Source organism: Telmatherina bonti, assembly GCF_933228915.1.
Source record: "Telmatherina bonti genome assembly, chromosome: 3".
Taxonomy (NCBI): domain Eukaryota; kingdom Metazoa; phylum Chordata; class Actinopteri; order Atheriniformes; family Telmatherinidae; genus Telmatherina; species Telmatherina bonti.
Window position 1 is genome coordinate 21392033 of NC_136621.1, and position 19765 is coordinate 21411797.

General features: G+C 40.2%; 1 protein-coding gene across 1 annotated transcript in view; it reads left to right on the forward strand.

Moving 5' to 3' along the window:
- cacna1ab (calcium channel, voltage-dependent, P/Q type, alpha 1A subunit, b) overlaps window positions 1-19765 on the forward strand; it is a gene marked incomplete at both ends in the record, with an annotated part of 172430 nt that overhangs the window by 13919 nt on the left and 138746 nt on the right. Inside the window, one exon of the mRNA XM_079263050.1 lies at window positions 18207-18503. Coding sequence (XP_079119176.1) covers window positions 18207-18503 — 297 coding nt within the window. The remainder of the gene's footprint in view (window positions 1-18206; window positions 18504-19765) is intronic.

Here is a 19765-nt window from a genome sequence, read left to right on the forward strand (position 1 = left end):
TAGATGAAGAATATATTGTGGTTTAGGTAAAAACCTTTTGTTATGATGTGGTGTTTTGTGCTGTGCCTTAGTTTCAGGTTTCCTGTTTTATTTTGTAGTATTTCCTGTTTGGTTCCCTTGTTTGTTGTTTAGCTTTATTGATTTCCTGTTCATTGAGTTCACCTGGTCTTGTTTCAGTTCATTCCATACACCTGTTTCTTGTTAGGTTCCCCAGTGTATTTATACCCCTCAGTTTCATTCCTTGGTTGCTGGATCATTTTGTTGCACTACTTTGTTGTACTTGGTTAGTGCCCTGAGTGCCTTGGTTTGAATAAACCTTCTGGAATTTGCATCCCTGTTTCCCTGATCTCTGCGTTTGGGTCCACATCTTCACCATCCTCACTGCCACCCCATTACACCTTTCATTGTAATTTCAGACCCAACTTGTAAGTTCATTTAGGTGAAATTCTAAAACTGTGATCATTACAAAAACAACCTTTTATATGCATTAATGACCAACCAAAACAGTCCTATAAGAACAAGTGAAATTTAGCATAAAGTTACCAAAAATCTGATGCCTTGAAAAAATAGAAGCATGCAATTTATCAGTGACTTGTGCACTTTTCTTTCAACAAAACAGGTCCTATACACAGAAACTGGATTTCCTTACCAGATCATATATTAGAGATGATGACTTTGGTCTGGTGCTTCAGAGCCGTTAAATATGTGCCCTCTCCCAGATCTGGGGGGATTGGTGCCCAGCTTGCATCTAGCACCATGTGACCACTGGATCTGTCAATTCAGCCATAGCCGGAAGCCACTGTTGCACCCTCTATTGCATCAGTAATTCATTTGATAACCCTCTTCTTGGTCAAGCCCAGGATCTGAAGCTTGGTCAGGAGTCTACAGAGAGACCTACCTGCATCTAACCTCAGTGGGTTCACAGTAGTTGACTCAGCTGTGCCTCCTGCACTCCTCCATAAACTACTGGATTTTAAACACATTCTTCAGCTTCATCCATGTGCTTTTCCAAGGATAGTTGTTCTACCATGTGTTTGGTGGAATATACCCAGATGGACGTAACCATATCTGGATGTAGAATTGTCAAAGTGATATGCCCTGGAAATTGTAGATATTTGCCTAGGTCTACCTTCAGCTGCTGAAACAAGGAACGCCTCTTTGGCCTCAAGTGTGGGTTTGGAAATCACTTCTCTCCAAACTTGATAAAGTAACAAATAGATAATCAAATCAAACCAAATCAAAGATACTTTATTAATCCCCGAGGGGAAATTCAAGGTTCAAGTCAGCTCGTCCAAGGTTAGACATACAGACATTTACATTTGACAAGTTTACAGAATGAACTGTTACTTAGGCCCTGCAGCCAGTTTTTTAACCGGTGCTGCCTTGAAATGTGGAAATGATGACATGAGGAAGGATGGGTGAGTGTTGAAAAAAATAGAAGTATCTCTACACTTCACCTAAAGGGGGAAGGATAAAGATGCAACAAAAAAACACACCTCTATGCATGAGCACAAATTCAGACAATAGACAGCACACAATATGGGAGGGGGGTGGGTGGGGTCTCCCAGAGAGACAGTGAGGTCGCAGCCAGCCAAGCAGCATGCCCATCCAACTCGCCATCCAAGAGTGGAGGGAGGGGCGAGGTACAGAGAAAAGACAGGAGGGTGTTTCTGTAACAGTGGGTGTGAGTGTGTGCGTTCAGTGAGTGAGTCTGTGAACTTTCCCCAGTTCATCTGTGCCACCTGATGTAAATGCGGCCTTGAGAGCTCAGTTCAGTTCCACAGGCCTGAGAAAGGGAGGGGGGTTAGGAGGGGGACATGATAACCAGCCTGCCCAAGGCCAGTCAGGGAGCCAGATTCAGAAAACAGCTTTGTTTTGGGTCAAGCTAAGCTTTGTTTGGCTCAGCTTTGAGTCCTTAGTGGTCTCTGTCGGACTCTGAAACAGCCGAATCGGGGATCAGTTTCCACCAAAACCGAGCAACTGCTTCTCCAAGATGTTTCCCACTTATGGATAAGCTCCAGAACCACGACCAGCTCCAGTTGCAGTCCAGTGCTGTCACGCATGAGTTTGAGTGCTGGTTGCTCGGCGTAGTCCATCATAGATCTTCCAAAATTTGCGAGACACCAGGAAACCGCACATACCAAACAGCAGAAACCTAGTTATCATAAATACAATTGTGTAGAAATCCTCGACAGAAAGAAGAAGGCACATGACCTTCATCACGTATCCAGCAGCATGTATTCCAGGCGGGCTCCCCTTCGCCTGTTCTTTGGGGAAAAAAGTTTTGATAAGTTGCATTGAGAGACCAGCTGACCAGATCCATGATTTAAATTCGGAAGGAAATGGAGCAAGAGGCTCGGATAGACAGGTGACAATACAAAGAAGCAGCAGGTCAGAGTGGGAACGGGAGGGAGAGAAAAAGCGTCCGTCCTCTCCGAGAGCAGGAAGAGAAAGAACAACCTGCATCTCCCTGTTGGTGATTGCAACTGAGGCTACTAATTGCCTTGGGCCCCTGATCATGCTATTATGCAAGTGCTGGTCAAGATTTGCTTGAGAAATCGTCTTGCTAACGGCAATATAGTTTTAACAATCACCTCACCAACTTTTCCAAACTAGAAATTCTCTTTTGTAAAAGCATAATCAGAGATTACTGTGTTCTTGCTTTACAGACACTGATTTGCCTGTACACCGGGATGGTGTATATATATCATTTTTAACATAGAGTTTGTACCAACACAAACACAGTGGTAAGTCTGGGCCCAAACCTGTACAAATTTCATATAGACTGAGGGTTGGCTGGGGCTGCCCAAATGAATAGTTTTCAGATTATTAGACATTAGTTTGGTGGTTTAAATTTCCCTATGTCAGGTATTAATTAACATCCCTTAAAAAAACAAACAAAAAACAGCAGCATTTCACAGCAAATCTTATAGCACACCCTGTTATCTTATTATGACCTTAATTGTAACCTATTTCTTTTACTAATTTGTAACAAGTACATAGGCTTTAAGTTCCTTGGTCTTCCACTTTCATATTTAATTTCTTTATCTAGTGCTTATTTACTAAGTAACTAAATACTATTTTTTTCAATTCACTATTTCACATCATGAGGGAAATAGCATTTATTTCATTTAAATATTTTCTTTCAAACTACAAAACTTGCATTGTTTGAAAATAAACCATTGACATTAACATGATTACAGTACCTACAGAGTCTCACTAAAACTAGTCAAATGTCAAATGATTTTATATGAAAGTCTAATGACATGAGAAAAAAACACTCAAAAGTTGCTAGTTTAGAGTGTTGTGACATTGATTTCCATAGGAGAAAAGGTTGGTTTGATGGTTTGATTCTTCAGTATTAGTTTCTCATTTGCACCACTTCAAAAGTTAAGCCTATCTTGCTCAGGTTAAGACAGAAATGGGCAAACAAGTATATCTACCCAGATTTTCACATGCATTGGGAAATGCAGACACACAAAACAAGGGGGAATAAGAAAATCAGAAAGTAAAAGATAAGTTAAGAAGCTCAAAAAGATGATCCAAGGAGAATATGAAGGGAAAGATGGATCGTGAAAGTAAAGAAGAGTGGAAAAGGCTTGAGAAAGTAGGACGAAAAGGAGGAGGGACAAGTAAAAAGAAGGAAGGAGTAGACAGAGAAAACAAAGAGGGGATTAAAGAGAAAAGTAAAAGCAAGGCAAGGCAAGTTTATTTGTATAGTACCTTACATGTACAAGACAATTCAAAGTGCTTTACAAGAAACATTAAAAGCATTACAGATGGTGTAAAAATAGATAAAAAGAAGCATTAAAGAAAACACAAATAGCAAAATAACAAATCATAAAAGAAAGAAAAGCAGAATTAATTAAAAGTTACTGTGCAGATGTCATGCATAGGCGCATGAGAAAAGAAATGTTTTTAACCTGGATTTACAAGTGTCTGCATTTGGTGAGAGTTTAATCTCCACTGGCAGTTTATTCCACTTGTTTGCAGCATAACAGCTAAATGCTGCTTCTCCATGTTTAGACTAGACTCTGGTCTGGACTAGTTGACCTGAGTCTTTGGATCGAAGAGCTCTGCTTGGCTTATATTCTTATATATTATATATATTCAATAATCCAGGTAAAGTGATAAGCCAACGAGGATGACAAGACAAGGAGGATATGGAAATACAACAATGGGACAAAAGGACAGAACAAATTTATGAGTGCAACACAAAGATATGAAGACAGCAAATTTATCACTGCCTGGTTTATCTCTGTGTTCTAGTCCAGCGATTCTTAACCATGGGGCAGTGGCCCATGCTTGGCCACAAGTGCTACCTAGAGGGCCGTAAAACAACTTTCAGCCTTGTATTTTTGGGCCATGAGGGCCATGGGACAGCATAACACCAAAAAGGCACAAGAAATATTTCTAATATCCATGAGAAACTCAGTTGTTATGCAGCTTCCCACCACTTGGCAGCGGTAATCTGTCATTGAGTTGTTCAACATACTCCCATGAGCACAAGAACACACTCAGCTAGCCACTAGCCATTAGCCTAGGTATTAAGTATTTAAAACAACAAAAAAAGAAGACAAACATGGTCCCAAACCCTCCTTTTAAAGGCAAATAACTTGTGCAAGAACAATCCAACTTATTAAGTCAGCCTTTGTAACAAGACAGAACTGAGAGGTGTGAATGAAGTGCTAACTCTTGCTAGCAAGCTTTGGTTTGCTTCCATACTAAAGCAGCATCTCAAAAGACTGAATTTTCAATAAACAACACCAGATGCAGAAAACATCAGTCATGCCTGGCAACTCTTAAAAAAAGTTTAAAGTTTATTACATAAATAAACTGTTCAGGCACTCTGCTCTTTTCAGTTGTTGGAATGTAGTTAGCTTCTTCTCCCATGACACCATTAGTTCAGTGACTATGGTGGTTTTTACACTCCCCAATAGGAGGACGATGTCTGATCGAAGTAAAGTGTCCATCACATCCTGCAGGAAGACAAGTCTTCTTGTCTACAAGTCCACTGTCAGCTCCCACTCATGGGAATGTGTAAGACACAGTTGTAAAGTGGGATCTTTAAAGCTGTACTGTTCTTATGAGTGTTGTCCCCTCCAGTCACAAAATTTGGAAAGTTGAGCCTAGCTTTGAGCCTCTGCTGTTCTACATATTTGGCAGTTTCAGTAAGGACCTTATCAAGACTCCACATCTACTTTCTCTGTTCCATATCTTCTAATTATTTAGGGTTGGCGACAAATCAGCCACAGAGCATAGCAGAAAGACCAGCTGCTCTTGGTCAGTTTGCTACAACTCTTTCAAAGACACTGACTGCTTCTGCGCTTGGTCCTAATGCACCTACCCAACCTGGAACAGAAGTCCTATAACTTTTACCAAGTGGTCCTCTGCTACTTTATGTACTCTTTGCACCACAAAGCCTCTTTTGGTTATGTCATTAGATTGATTCTACCCCATCTTACTATAGTGTCTGAGGCTCTGGTGGCCCTGGCATACCGCTCCAAAACTTGTATGTACCTTTCAACCTTAACAATGCCTTCACCATTAACAAGTCATTCATGGCATGGGCACCAGTATTTCCTAATACTATCATGGATACTGGCTTTTGAAGTGTGCACTGATAATCCATTTAGTACTTTTTACTTATGGCCTGGAGGACTTGACGTCTATGATTTAAAAAAACAATTTGAAATGCGGTCTCATCAGACCACAGTACACTGCTCCACTTTGCATCAGTCCATCTCAAATGAGGTCTGACCATGAGAAGCGGATGGCGTTTGGTGTTGTTAATATATGGCTTTAACTTGCAGCAACAAACTGTAGTAACTGATGATAACCTTCTGCAGTGTTCCTGAACCCACGTCGAATTATCCTTTACACAGTGACGTCAGTTTTTATTGCTATGCCGCCTGAGGGATCAAAGGTCAAAGGTTTTCAGTCTTGCTGCTGACATGCAGAAATTTCATTAGTCTTAATCCAGGGGTGCCAAAAGTTGGTTCTCAAGGGTCGCTGCCATGTAGGTTTCCGATGTAACCCTGTTCCAACACACCTGGCTTTCATTAAATGAATCCAACAGCAAATGAAGTTCTGCACAACGGCTCATTCATTTGGCGGGTCAGGTGTTTGATACATGGAAATCCTGCAGGATTGTGGTCCCCGAGGACCGAAGCTGGACACCCCTGGCCTAAACTGTTTGCTCATGCAGTTGTTACAAAATGATGAACCTAACCCCATACTTGCTTGTGAACAACTAACCCCGGGGATCTACTGAACGCGGATGTGTTGTGGAAGCACTGTGGGTTTGGCTACGCCGAGCTTTCCACTCAACACCTGATTTCACCAGCAGAGTTGAACATCTGTGCCGTGGTTCACATGAGAATTGCGTAATTGTGCATCATAGCTGGGTTAGGCCTACTTAAAATTCTTTAATGTGAACAATAAACCAAAAAGCAGGGACAGTTCGACCACGTCGACCACTGAACTGCTTCCGAGTTCAGTAAAGACCAGGGGTGATCCTCATGGGAATGTTTCTTTTATACCCAATCATGACACTCACCTGTTTCCAATTAACATGTTCTCATGTTGAATGTTCCAAACAGGTTTTTTTTTCTGATGCAGGGGCCAAATTCAAAATGATTGAATATTTGCAAAAAAATAGTTAGAATTCTTGTTTTTGCTTTATATGCAATATAATACAAGTTTTTTTAAAAAAGGTTTGCAAATCACTGCATTTTGTTTTATTTACATTTTTCACAACATCCCAACTTCATTGGGGTTGTAATTTTGAACTGCATTCGCATTTTAACTAAGTCTAAGACTGAAGAAGAAATAAACTACTATAAACTATAAAATCCATTGTTATATCTTCTTGTTGCAATCTTAAATGTATAAAGGTAGGGCTGAACTTTAAATAATTTCCAAATAGCAAATTATTGCAATCAGTTAGTGGCAGACATGGGATGGTAAACAACAGAATGTGATAACTACTCTCAGTTGTAAAGTCATGTCACTCTGAACTCTACCCTGGGCTCTGGTCAATGTATTCTAACAGCCATACCAACGTAATGATGCATGAAAGTATGAGTGCAGTGAAGTTTGAAGCAGACACACCTATTTATGTATGTAAAGGGAGGATAAATGGGCTTTTTATTGTTAATGTGTACAGAGTTTTGTAGGGCATAAAAACGTGCTGTTCCTTGTCTTTTCCTGCCAATTGCCACATCTGCTTTCCTCCTTCTCACCCTTTCATTGTCTGTGTCCTTATTTCCAACTATTTCACCTTTCCACACCACTTTTAAACATATTAAATTGCTTGCTGGCTCATCAATACACATCATTTTTGTCATTTAACTATCTCTTCAATTCCTTAGTCCCTCGACTCTACTTTCTGTTTAGATTAACCTCAAGTTTTTATCTTATTTTTTAGCTCCTCCATTTTTGTTTTTGTTCTTTTCTGGCCCACTGTGTCCCCACCTTTCCTGCTGTTCTGATTTCACCTACTCTTCTGCTTTGTCCTTTAATGCCTCCCTCACTCCCCTTACCTCTGTTCCAGTTTCATTGTGTTTCATGACCTGTCCAGCATTTTCTCTACTCTTTCATTTCTTTATTGGATCTCACTTGAATTTTACATCTACTATCGGTACTTGTGTTTTCATTACCACTTAAATTGAAGAAAACCTAAATATCCAAATAAAAGTAAAGGAAACATCTAGATTTAAAAAAAAAAAAAATCTCTCAAATATCGCCAAAATGATTTGACGATCTCATGAAGTGGTGTTTTAGATGTGTCAATATAAAAGTATCTTGCAAAAGTTGAATAGAAACTTTTTCATTTAGAATTTTTACGTGACCAGACGTGAAATAGAAGGTGATTCGACTAGATCATTTGCCACAAAAATGACTTCTGGATAACCTCTTTTGTACTCTGATGAGAACAAAGATCATGGCAAGCTGGGAGCAATGAAGTTTAATTCATTTCTAGTCGTTGGGCAAAATCAATTTGTGTAAACAAAAAGTTGACTGTGCAGTTTTTGGCAAGCCTGTGTGCACTGCGGCCTTGTGGTTTAGTTTTTGGCTAATAGAAGTGGAACCAAGAGTGGTCTTCTAATGTTGTAGTCCATCTTCCTCAAGGCTGTGAACCCTGAAGTGCTTTGTAGTCATTACGGTCATGAGGCATTGTTGCCTGAGCTATGTGTCAGCTTAAGCAAGTCAGACCATTTGACCTCTCCTATCAACATTTCCATTTGCAGAATTGTCACTAAAATCAGTAGTATCAGGAATCTCAAATAGCCAGTGTGCTATAAAAATAACAGTCCATGACATTACAACTGTTCTACTTTTTGTAGAGTGGCAATACAATATGTATCTCGATACAATGCTGTGAAAAGTTAGTTCTGTTTTTATTTATAGTCTGGTGTCATGAAATAGCATATTAGTAAGATTGCACAGCATGTTGTATGACATTACAATAGACATTGTGTGTTTGTTGTAAATAGGTGTGCAATATTACATCATTCACCATCACACTGGTGAATAAAAGTTTTTTTTTTTTTTTGCGGCAGAAAAAGGTCATATTGTTATATCTCATGATCGCATATTTCTGGCACAGCATTTTATAACTATACCCTGAAACCAGGAAGCATCAGCAGCTCAGCTGAGTGAGTAAAGAAGTAGACACAGCAGAGTAAAATAAAAAGTGATATTGATAAAAACTATTCTTATTAAAATTGTTTTTCCCAATACACTTTGCTTTTTTGTCACATTGTCTGAATTACATGCAGCCTTCAGTAGTTTCCAAAGTACATTTGGGCAAATACCCTAAGTCACTGTCCATCACTGCTCTACACCTTAGGCAGGGATGCTTATTTCAACACTGTTTGAAATAAGTACCCCTGCAGCTCTTATGACAAATCAGGCAAACAGTGTAAGGACAGTATCAGTTCTGTTACTCCTTGTGTAGACAAAGACATGAATATCTTCTGTCATATCTTCTTCTTCCTCATTTAATTATTTTACAAAACTACTGTGAGACCTTTTTTGTCAGTTTTGGGAAAAACATAAAAAATGTAACACATACAAAATGTAATTGAAGTTCATGGAATGTTATATTCAGTAAATGGGTCTTTTACCAAATTAAGCTGTAATAACTGTGCATTTGGTTTGTCTGTCCTGGTCAGGTGTCATGGATGATTTCTTTCCTTTTCTTTGGAAAATGTCCAACTCTACCCAAACCCCTGTTTCTGTTTAATTTACTTCTTTTTTTTTTTCTTTTTTTTTTAAAACCTTTTTGATGACAATTAGCTTCTCTTCCTGTGCCCCAAGCTGTTCAGTGCAGCTCCACTCTCCTCCAGGTGGTCCTGAGACAGCAACAATGCGCAACTTTACTTTGATGCTGACAATTACCTATTTCACATGAACTGTTTAGTAATGAGCGGTTATTGGTGTTGTGGCAGCACTGCACCAAATTTAAATATTTTTGTCTGTTAATGATTTAGATCTCCTCAACAGGAATCAGGCTTATGGTAGAAGCTACTTTTAAATGATTTTTCTGACGTGTATTTCATGGATCACACTGTTGATAATGAAGAGCTAAATCCAGAGTTTGTTAACTCAGCTTATGTGTTTGAGGCTTTGAGAAGAAATTAGACAGACATTCTTGTATTTACATTTAATAGTTTCACAGAAAAAGCTGCAAAAGATCTGCTGGTAGTTTAGCTGTGATTAGCACGCGTTCTACGTATGTGTTTGTCTCAGTGCAAGAAAACTCTAGATAAAGGCACAAAATAAGCAGCACTCTTACCCTGACTGTGGCTCCATACCTGTGCAATGACAAGTCCTTTTGTTTTGGCCAATTGGGACTCACTGAGATTTGGGTACACTTGCATGTCAAGAGAAGACAAATTGCACAAAAATAGTGCTGGGATCATCATAACAGTGTCCTACTTTTTAAAACTGGAACACTGTCTGTTTCAACAAATATGGTGCTAAATTTTAAACTGGTCTTAAATTACATGGTATTTTTACTTAGTGTTGAAGGCAAATTGAGGAATGGAGTATATCTGTGGATGGAGTATATCTGTCTACAACTCTGGGACTTGAGTGTATAAACATGCCCCAACCATATAAACCTGTTATGGAAATATATACAGCATCTCACAATGAATTCTAGAGACTTGCCATATCATCTTCTGTGATATTACTATAGGTGAGTATAATCTTGTTGATAGCATACAAAAATATATTTGGAGTAGTTCAGAAATAAAGACCTACAATATCATTTTTGTGTTTTGTGTCTGTGGATGAAATGATTTAAGAGTCTGGATGAGCAGAGTCTTATTACAACTTGTACAAGGGAGAATAGTCATGCAATCTATTACTAAGTCTGAGTGAGGCTCTGCTGGGGCAGAGCTTGGTGGAGTGTTTAAAGGGTGGATCACATGTAGACAAACAGGAACAGTTTTGAGGGGAAAGTTACAATTCAGAAGAATCGTTCATGTACACCCAATGTGTTGATCTTATTGGATAGTTATTTTGTTTGTTTGTTAGTGTCCAGCTGATTGTTGATGAAACATCCAGTGGTTTAGTTCTTCAGCTTGCTTTAAGGGTGTCAAAGTAGATATGTCTACTGATGTAACAAAGTGCATTTGTGATACTGGGTATGCACACATTTATTTAACACAATCATCTCTGTCTTTTTAACTATAAATATCTGTGCTAATATGACTTTAGTTAAAAAATACAACAACAACAACAACAACAACAAAACCTGATAGATGCCATTAATGCTTTAATCAAGCTGTTCTTGAATGTTCTCAAGCAAACATAATGGTGATTCATCTGTTCTGGCTTGAAATTACATTAAATTTTGTTTGAAAACTGAGTCCTTTGGCACAGGTTTGATTTAAAAACTTAAAACAAAAACAAAAACAAAAAAAGGAACTAAAACGTGCACTCCTTCACAGAATCTGGTATGGAGGCAAAAAACGACTAAACTAAAAGCAACAGTTATTCTACGTCAGGCCAGACCCTTCCGCAAGACTGTGGAGCATTGTTGACGAAGAAATATCCGGCCTGTTTCTACAAACACAGAATATTTAGTCCTGACTCTATCAGCGATAATAGTCTACTAGTTTATATCCATGATGTTTTAAGCATCCAAATGCGCAACAAAAGACACTTAGTAACAGTATAGACCTAATGTTTTTATTTTTCCAGCAGTGAAAATAAGGCTATGATCTTAGAGAAAAAATGCCCTAGAACTTAACCATTTTCATTTTGATTACACATAAAATGCAAATCAGTAACAATGACGACTCTTTGTGATATTCTGTGGCCATTTGTTATATTAAAGTAAGCAATCTTCTTTGACAGTTACTTCCTGAATTTTATAATCAAGCTTTTTTTTTCCTTGTCTCGCTCCTTCCCCTCTTTATTCCCTTTATTTTTTGTCTTCCATTTAATAGTGCTGATTCTTTGCTTACTCCACACACCCGATCCAGGCCCAATAGCTTACAGCAGCAAATTCCTCTTTCCCGTCCCGACTGCGTTCTTCGTCTCCACTTCCATTAACTAGCCAATCAATTAATACAGGTTGAGTCGGCGTGAGAACGAGCCAAGACGAAAAAAAAGAAAAAGAAGCAATCCTTTAATTAGCTTGGACACTACATCAGCTTGTTATATCTCTGCCTGTCTGCACAACCACCACACTCACGCACACACACTGCAATTTTTTCTCAGACATTCTCACTTCACATAATGATCATTTGCATCGAGGAGCGACACACTCTCTCACAAGCTTTTAGTTAAAAAAAGAATAATATGACTAAATGTTCCATAAATGCTTTTTTATATGCACACACACAGACACACATATTAAATCTATATCTATCTATCTATCTATCTATCTATCTATCTATCTATCTATCTATCTATCTATCTATCTATCTATCCATCCATCCATCCATCCATCCATCCATCCATCCATCCATCCATCCATCCATCCATCCATCCATCCATCCATCCATCCATCCATCCATCCATCCATCCATCCATCCATCCATCCATCCATCCAATATTTATATTCTCAGGAAAAAAGGAGCATGAGAAACTGAAGTAGAACCAAGGCCTCAAGGAAGAACTGGAGAAGGTCTGTGGGGTGAAAGCAACAGTAGTACCCAGAGTGATTGGGGCCGTGTCCCCCACACTGGAGAAGTGGCTCCAACAGATGAAACATCAGACTTTCTGTCCAGAAAAGTGCAGTCCTAGGAACAGCTAAGATACTGCGTAAGAACCCTCAAGCTCCCAGGACTCTGGTAGAGAACCCGAGCTTGAGAAATGAACAGCCACCCGCCTTACCCTGGGGAGATGGAAGGGGGTGGGTATATATATATATATATATATATATATATATATATATATATATATATATATATATATATATATATATCCACACACCAGCTATTATCACTCTCCCCGGAACACATCTTCCAGCCAGTGCAACATAAAGAAACCCGCACATCCACCCAGAAGGCAACAGAGGAAGGTCTCAGCCAGACTACCCAGCAATGAGGCACCGGCCACTGCAAGTTAGGGAATAGCAGCTACACACCGACATCCAGGAAAATAAAGAGCACAGGGCCTCAAGAACCTGAGACTCACCTGTCTTTCAAGAAAATGCCCCCCTCAAAGACTAAGAAGACCATGGCCCCTGGGTGGACACCCAACCCAGGGGCCCTGATGCCTCAGTCAGGGATCCCAGGGACCAGGGCACTCCTAGTGACCTCACAGTGTACATCTGCCAAATTTTTCCCTTCGCAGCTCCAACTGGTTACTCACATACTGAAGGCTACAAATGTGGAGCTTTTATTTTTGAGGACATGCAGAAGTTATGCTTCAAACAAATGTAAAACACACAAGGCAGCCATGATTAGAATGTACCTTTTATTAAAAAGCAAGTACAGTATATTTCCAGCCCTTTTTAAAATAAAAGTATGCACAGATCATGTCTTATTATAGTGTGCACTTCTACATGCCATTCGCAGTTACATACTAGTGTCTTCCTGTACCTTTTCTGTAATATCTGGTACGGCAAACCTTAAGCACGTGATGACATACATTATGTACTTCTTTACTTTCTGTAGATTTCACCAATATGTCCTGCATTTCAATGGCTGCAGTATTCTGTCTTGGCCATAATCTTATCTTTGAATTTAAAATTTAAAAATTCAATTAAATTCTATAATAGCAATAATCTTATTGCGATACCAAATTTCATCTAAATCCTTACTGGCCATTATAAAATCTCAAACTGCAGATAAGTAAACAGCTGGATTCTCCACTGTAATTCAATCACATCAGACTCATCTTCATTGAAACATTTTTTGATTGTTTAAAGACAATTCTTTTCTGAAGAATGTAGCAGAGAAGAAAAAAAATCCAATTTAGGATTAAAACTTTCCTCATGATGTCAATTTTAATTTTTTGAATTTAAAGTGAGCTGGCCCTGGTCCTGCTGTGTTATTTAGGTCTGCTCTCATTCTGTACCGCTCAGACAGCTCTGTAGCCTCAGCCTGCTGAGTGCAATCAGAGAACAGACAGGGGAGGGAGGGGAGGGGGGGTACAAGAGGAGCGTTATTTCAAGGGGGAGGTGCCAGGGCTTCCTGCGGGGGTTGCCTATGTGAACGCTCCCTGAATGACAATGCTGCGCATCGGGGTCTCAGCATGACTCCCTCAGTAGCACATGCACACCCACCCACACACACTCACTCCGAGAGAGAGGGAGCCTGAGAAAGCTGGATGGCCATGCAGCAGCGGCAATAGCAGAGCCTTGCCAGAGTGCAGAATAATGAAAAAGGAAAGAAGAGAGAGCGCTACCTTCCTGAACTCCCTTCTACCTTCCAACCCGTTTGTTCTCATTATTAAAATGTGACAGGGCTGTCATTTGTCATCTGACAACGTTGTGGTTTCCATGATCATGCAAATCACAGCCAGGTAGTCGACTATGACCACCTCCATTCCACCATTTCCCCACCACCACCCATGCTTCCCGACACTCACTTTCACTGTGTCCTGTGCTGTCAGCAGGAATGGCTTTTATGATGCCTGGTAGTAGCCACCGGTCTGCAGGAATCAGATGAGCTAATCCAGTGATGCACTCATTATTACATAAAAAAAACATTTTGTAAGTGCTCTGAGATTGTAGACAGACTGTGGTGGGTGGCGTTACACTTTGACATCAAGTTAACACGAGTTAAATTAGGTCCATGTTATGCTCTTACTATGGTGAAACATGCTAAGCATAAACAGACTAAAACATAGATTTAATTGGTTAGATGTGATTCGGTTAAACAGATTTGCATTGCAACAAATCATTTTGTGATTCCTCTTGTTTGTTCTATATGCACCTTTTGGTAAAAAGCAGATTCGGTTAACTGTTTTTTTCTTTTTTATATTTTTCCATTCATTTATTTTTTTGTGATACTGTAATTTGATTTAAATCTAAAGGAATTTAACTTCAGCAAAAGTGTCCTCTTTTCATTCTCTTAATTTCTATTCATTACTTTAGTAGTACTACATCCAGTTTAAGCCAGTGAATTTCTTGGCACATGTAGAAATGTATCCTTTTTCTAACCTGCATGGTTTATTGAACCACACAACCTGAGTTTGTGCTATTGTAATTGCATAAATATGCTGTGTGATCCAGTCCAGTCCAATCTAACTTTATTTATAGAGTGCTTTAAAACAACACAGTTGACCAAAGCGCTGTCCACAATCCCAGGCTCAACAACATTATCTTACAGAATAAAAAAAAAAAAAAAAAAAAGAACAAAAACAATAAAATTATTAGTCACAGTAACACACAATATAACAAATAGGTAGAGTCAGAGTTTGTTTAGACATAAAACCTAGGGAAACTGTGACTAAAAGTGATGAAAAGACAGTTATACAATCTGGGTTTCAACTTTCCTGAAGTTTGTTGAGTCCTTGTTGGTTTCTGCACAGTCTTTCACAATTTGCCTCTAAATGCTCTCCAGATATCCACCATATGCCTCTGCTTGGAATATTTCATGGACTTTTTTAAAAAATTTTTTAGATCAAAACAGACCTTCAAATGGCTTGTGGCTAACTGCCAAAGTAGCTTCAGAGGAGACAAATAGAAAGTTGAACATGTAAACAATTCTCCAAATTAACAGATGGTGAGAGGTACAATAGCTAACCCACCCTCATGAACATTGTAGGTAAATGCATCCAAAGAAAAGCAGGTGGTGTGTGGAGCTTCATGCTCTTCTTTTAAGCACTTTGGACAGCGTCAAAAGGCCTTGGAAGCGTGTCTGTCATTGTTTCAGGACCAAGGACAGTGCAAATGATTTGTTTTTATGGCTAAAGTGTTTTTAAAAGAAATTATTTTTAAAAAGTCTTCAAAATGATTTTCTTTTATTTTTTATACTTCACAGACCCCTATGGATACCCCCTTCCTCCTTTCACCACCACCTACATTTCCCTGTTCTGGAGCAGTGACAACTTTTGTCAGTTTAGCCCAGAAAAACAGCTTGCAGAACCACATCAAAGACAATTCAGATGCCAGAGCCAGACTGACAGACGGTTTGGAGGTGGTGAGGAATGAAAGCTTGAAATCACTTCTTTCAAATTATCCTTGGAATAACAGTATGTCTAAAAAATAGCTCAAAAACTGCAGATATAATAAGCTCTAAATTAGACAGTTAAGCTGAAAACAATTTTTTCCAATGTTCTCCAATGGATCCCACCAGAATATGAATTTATAGTCACAACTAAATTCATATTCTGCTGGGATGCATCTGAAAATTTGGCCCTGGTACATAATTACATAACAGTCACTGTCAGATGGGGACAAGTCCCATAAGAAAATCAAAACCAATGATTCATTTACACTTGATATCAGTTACTGAACAGCTTTTGTTTATGGAGGTTCATCTAAAACCTGGACATCAACATACTTTGTGGTTTCAACGCTGCAGTGGAATTGTTATCAACTTTCATTTATAATTCCCTACTTGTACCTCTCAAGCCCACTCTGCTCATGGCTATGCCTTCTGCTCAGCCGGGTGGGTCTGAGTCAACAGTGAACAAGGCAAATTGGATGGTGCCACTGGTGCATATGACACTTGGCAACCATGAGAGGAAGCTTTTGCCCAATGAGCCTCAATTCACTAAATTACATTGCTATGTTTGGTAAAAGAAAACATTTTTTTTTTTTATATAAACAGTGTTTTTAAGTTCTAAATCACTAATTCAGGGACATAGTTAAACACTTAAAATATAGGATTTGTTTTGCCTTTTAATCAATTGTTCGTTGCAAGAGTATTTGTTTCTCCATGGGGAAAAGGCTTAGCAAAATCCCGTAGGCTGCCTGAGCATACCCAGGTAACGCTACTGTACATCTCCGTCGTGCGCTTTGGGGAGTGGGTTGGAGAGGGGGAGGCTCCGTAGTGCGCGTCGAAGTGCGTCGTGAGCTGCAAGTCTTGGCCACGGATATGTGCGTGGCGCTCGGTTCCCGTCAGAAAGCTCAGATGCTCAGGGCATGGCTCAAACCCCGACGGCTGATTGAACGCAAGAGAGCCGCAGGAGCGCTCCGCTTGTGGGGTTTCTTCATTTCCAGCCCTGGTCTCCACGAAAAGCCTCCAGCCTCCAGTCTCCAGATCGACTGCGCCTTGGCTCATATCCCCATTGGGGGTTGAGGGAGAAAGGGAAAAGAACATATAGAGGGAGGATAGAGAGAACGCGCCAAAGAGAGAGAGAGAGAGAAGAGAGACGCTGGACTTGTTTGGCTCCTCGCTGCTGGCCGCCTCTCTCTGGTTCGGGGAGCCTTGTCGGGCGATGCTGCTGGGCGGGGATAATACACGGTTTCTGCCCGGTGGTGGTGGAGAAGATGCGAGCTTCTGCCATAACACACCTGCACCGCCGCCGTCGCATTTTCCGACCAAGAATTGATGATGGTGATGATGCTGCCTCCCCCAGTGGTCTGCTTCTCCGGATCCTATACGTCCGGGATTCTAGTTCTCCCAACATTGGATTATAGATGATTGTCGTGGACATTTTTTTTTTCTTTTTATAATTCATCAGCTTGTTTTTTTTTCCCCGCGGGGAAGTGGGGAAGATATAAACTGATAGATTAAGGACCCTGTGTACATTCGTCTCCAAGTGCGCGCAATCACGCCCAAAATCAGTGACCGACGCCTTGGTGAGGAGGTTGGAGAGGAGAAGGAGGGGGGATGCCGCACCGTCCATTACCAAATATCAACAAATGTCACCAGACTCGGATTTTGGGGAAGCCCCCCTCGGTTGACGTTTGCGTGTAACCAGAGTGGTGTTGTGGCAGTGAGAGGTGGCAACAGCCACATCAAACACTGCGGATATATGGTACAAGAATAAATTAATTATTAAAGATTTCACTTTTATCTATTTCTATTTTTATCTCGCTGGAAAAAAGGGAGAATCTGGAGAGGGGGGAAAGACAACTGCAGATTCTGCCAAGATGAACTGGGCTGTTGAAGATGCAAAAAAGACGCAGTCTCAAGCTGGAATAGCCTACTTTAATGGAGATGATTGCAATATTTGTTTTTAATGTGGCTTACTGTTGTCTTTATGACATTTTTTAAAGGTGACTGGTTTGTTTGCCTGTTAAAATGCGACCACCCACTCACTCTTACAGAGATTTTTCCTAATCAAGAAAGTATTTAGGAAAATAAATGCCTTTGATGGAGAGATAAATGTTGATGTTCTAGGATATAGATTTGTTTTCTTTAGCCTACAGTTTCTTGAGCCACTATCAAAACCAAACCTTTTCTCTTTATAGTTGATAACTGATTTACAGAAATTACTTAAATACATCCATCTATTTCCCATTCGTATTCCAAACACACGATCAGAGACACCGTGCGCTTTTCCTTCTCTCCAATCCCTCCCCTTTTCTTCCTCCTCTCTGCACCCCTCCCCCTTTCACTCTCAAATAGGGGTATCTTCTCAGCGCTGAATATCTGAGAAGAAGACAGAGATAGATAAAGGGGGAAGGATCCAGATATAAAGCAGAGAGAAAAAGAAAACAAACCCAAGTTCATTCTGCATATGTGTTTGGAGCTGAGGCTGATGGGGTGGTGGCATGTGGAGGTGTCACTCTGAGGTTCCCCCCTGGCTCCTTCCTAACCTCTGGCGTTTGGTGTCTGCAGAATGGCGCGTTTTGGAGACGAGCTACCCAACAGGTATGGAGGAGGAGGAGGTGGTGGTGGCAGTGGTGGCGGGGGTGCCGGCGGACAAGGGGGGCCCGGCCGCGGCGGCAGCAGGCAAGGTGGGCCCCCCGGAGCGCAGCGGATGTACAAGCAGTCGATGGCCCAGAGAGCCCGGACCATGGCCCTGTACAACCCCATACCCGTCCGGCAGAGCTGCCTAACAGTCAACCGCTCCCTCTTCCTCTTCAGTGAAGACAACGTGGTGAGGAAGTACGCCAAAAAGATCACCGAATGGCCATATCCTTTCCTAAGTAATGCCAAGCAAACTACCCAGGTACCAATGTGTGGTGGGTTTCTGTGTGTGTTGAAGTGGTTAGGTGTGGCTTTGTATGATGTGGAGTGGTTAAGTTTTAAATTTGCAAATACCAGGAGGGTGAAAGTTGTGGCTAATGGGCTGATTCCCAGTAAAATGTGGACTTGGCTTGTTGTTTGTGTGTTTATTATAATGGGGGATGTTAATATTTTCCTTTATGTAGTAGGCTACTGGTAGAGCCTACATTATGTTTTATTCATCAGGGATATATTTTGATATATGACACCACACGGGATTTCATTTCACTTTCTCTTTTTGGTTAAAACCTGCTTGTTATCAGCTCATCAAATACATTTATGATAAGAAGAATAAGGCTGACAACAGTGGTGGTTGGCATAACACCTGTAACAAAAGCATCGATGCTGATGTCTATTATGCTTATTTTATAGTGTATTTTGCCAGAGCTTGTTAGTGACCCAAGTGTGTGTGCATTTCTGTGTGTGTTGGTTGTCAGCGCTAAGTGCTGATATCAGCATTTTAAAGGCTTAAGCACTACGCAAACCAGAAAGGAGAGGAAATAACTGTCTCTCGCTTTCGCTTTATAATTACTACAGACTTTATATGGGTGGCCTATGGCTCATCCAACAGGGCAGCAGTGGGAAAAGCTGTATGCTATTGTAAGGACTGGTTGGTCTACTGATGTTGGATCACTATTACCTGGGTCATGTTTAAGGGAGACTTGATGGATTGCTACATCTTGACAGAAAAAGGGAAAGGACAGTATTAGGACTTGACTAGACTTTTTCTTCCTTAATCACCTTTCCAATCTATCTAGTTTTTGGGGATGTTTGCCTTGAGTTGATGTTGACAGACAAATTCTCATTGATTAAGAGGAATTTTTTAAAAGTGATATTTTTGTCACATTTTATTTCAGTTTATCACTTGTTTTCTAACAGAAAAAAAAGTTAACTCCAATTTCAAATATGCACTTATTTCTTTGGGCTTGTCCTATTCACCTATTTAGATTACTTTTTTGAAGACTGAGCATTGTCGTTCCTGGCATCTCATGAATGTAACAGATGATACTGTGTTTATAAGTTAGTTTTATTTACTTAACAATTGTGCGTGAAGCAGGTGACTACTCATGACATGGGCTCTTGGCTGTGAGACGGGATGTAATCATGAATGGCATCATCTGTAGTATTAGATCGTTAGACATTTTTGTGGTGCTTTTGTGAGTTTCTTT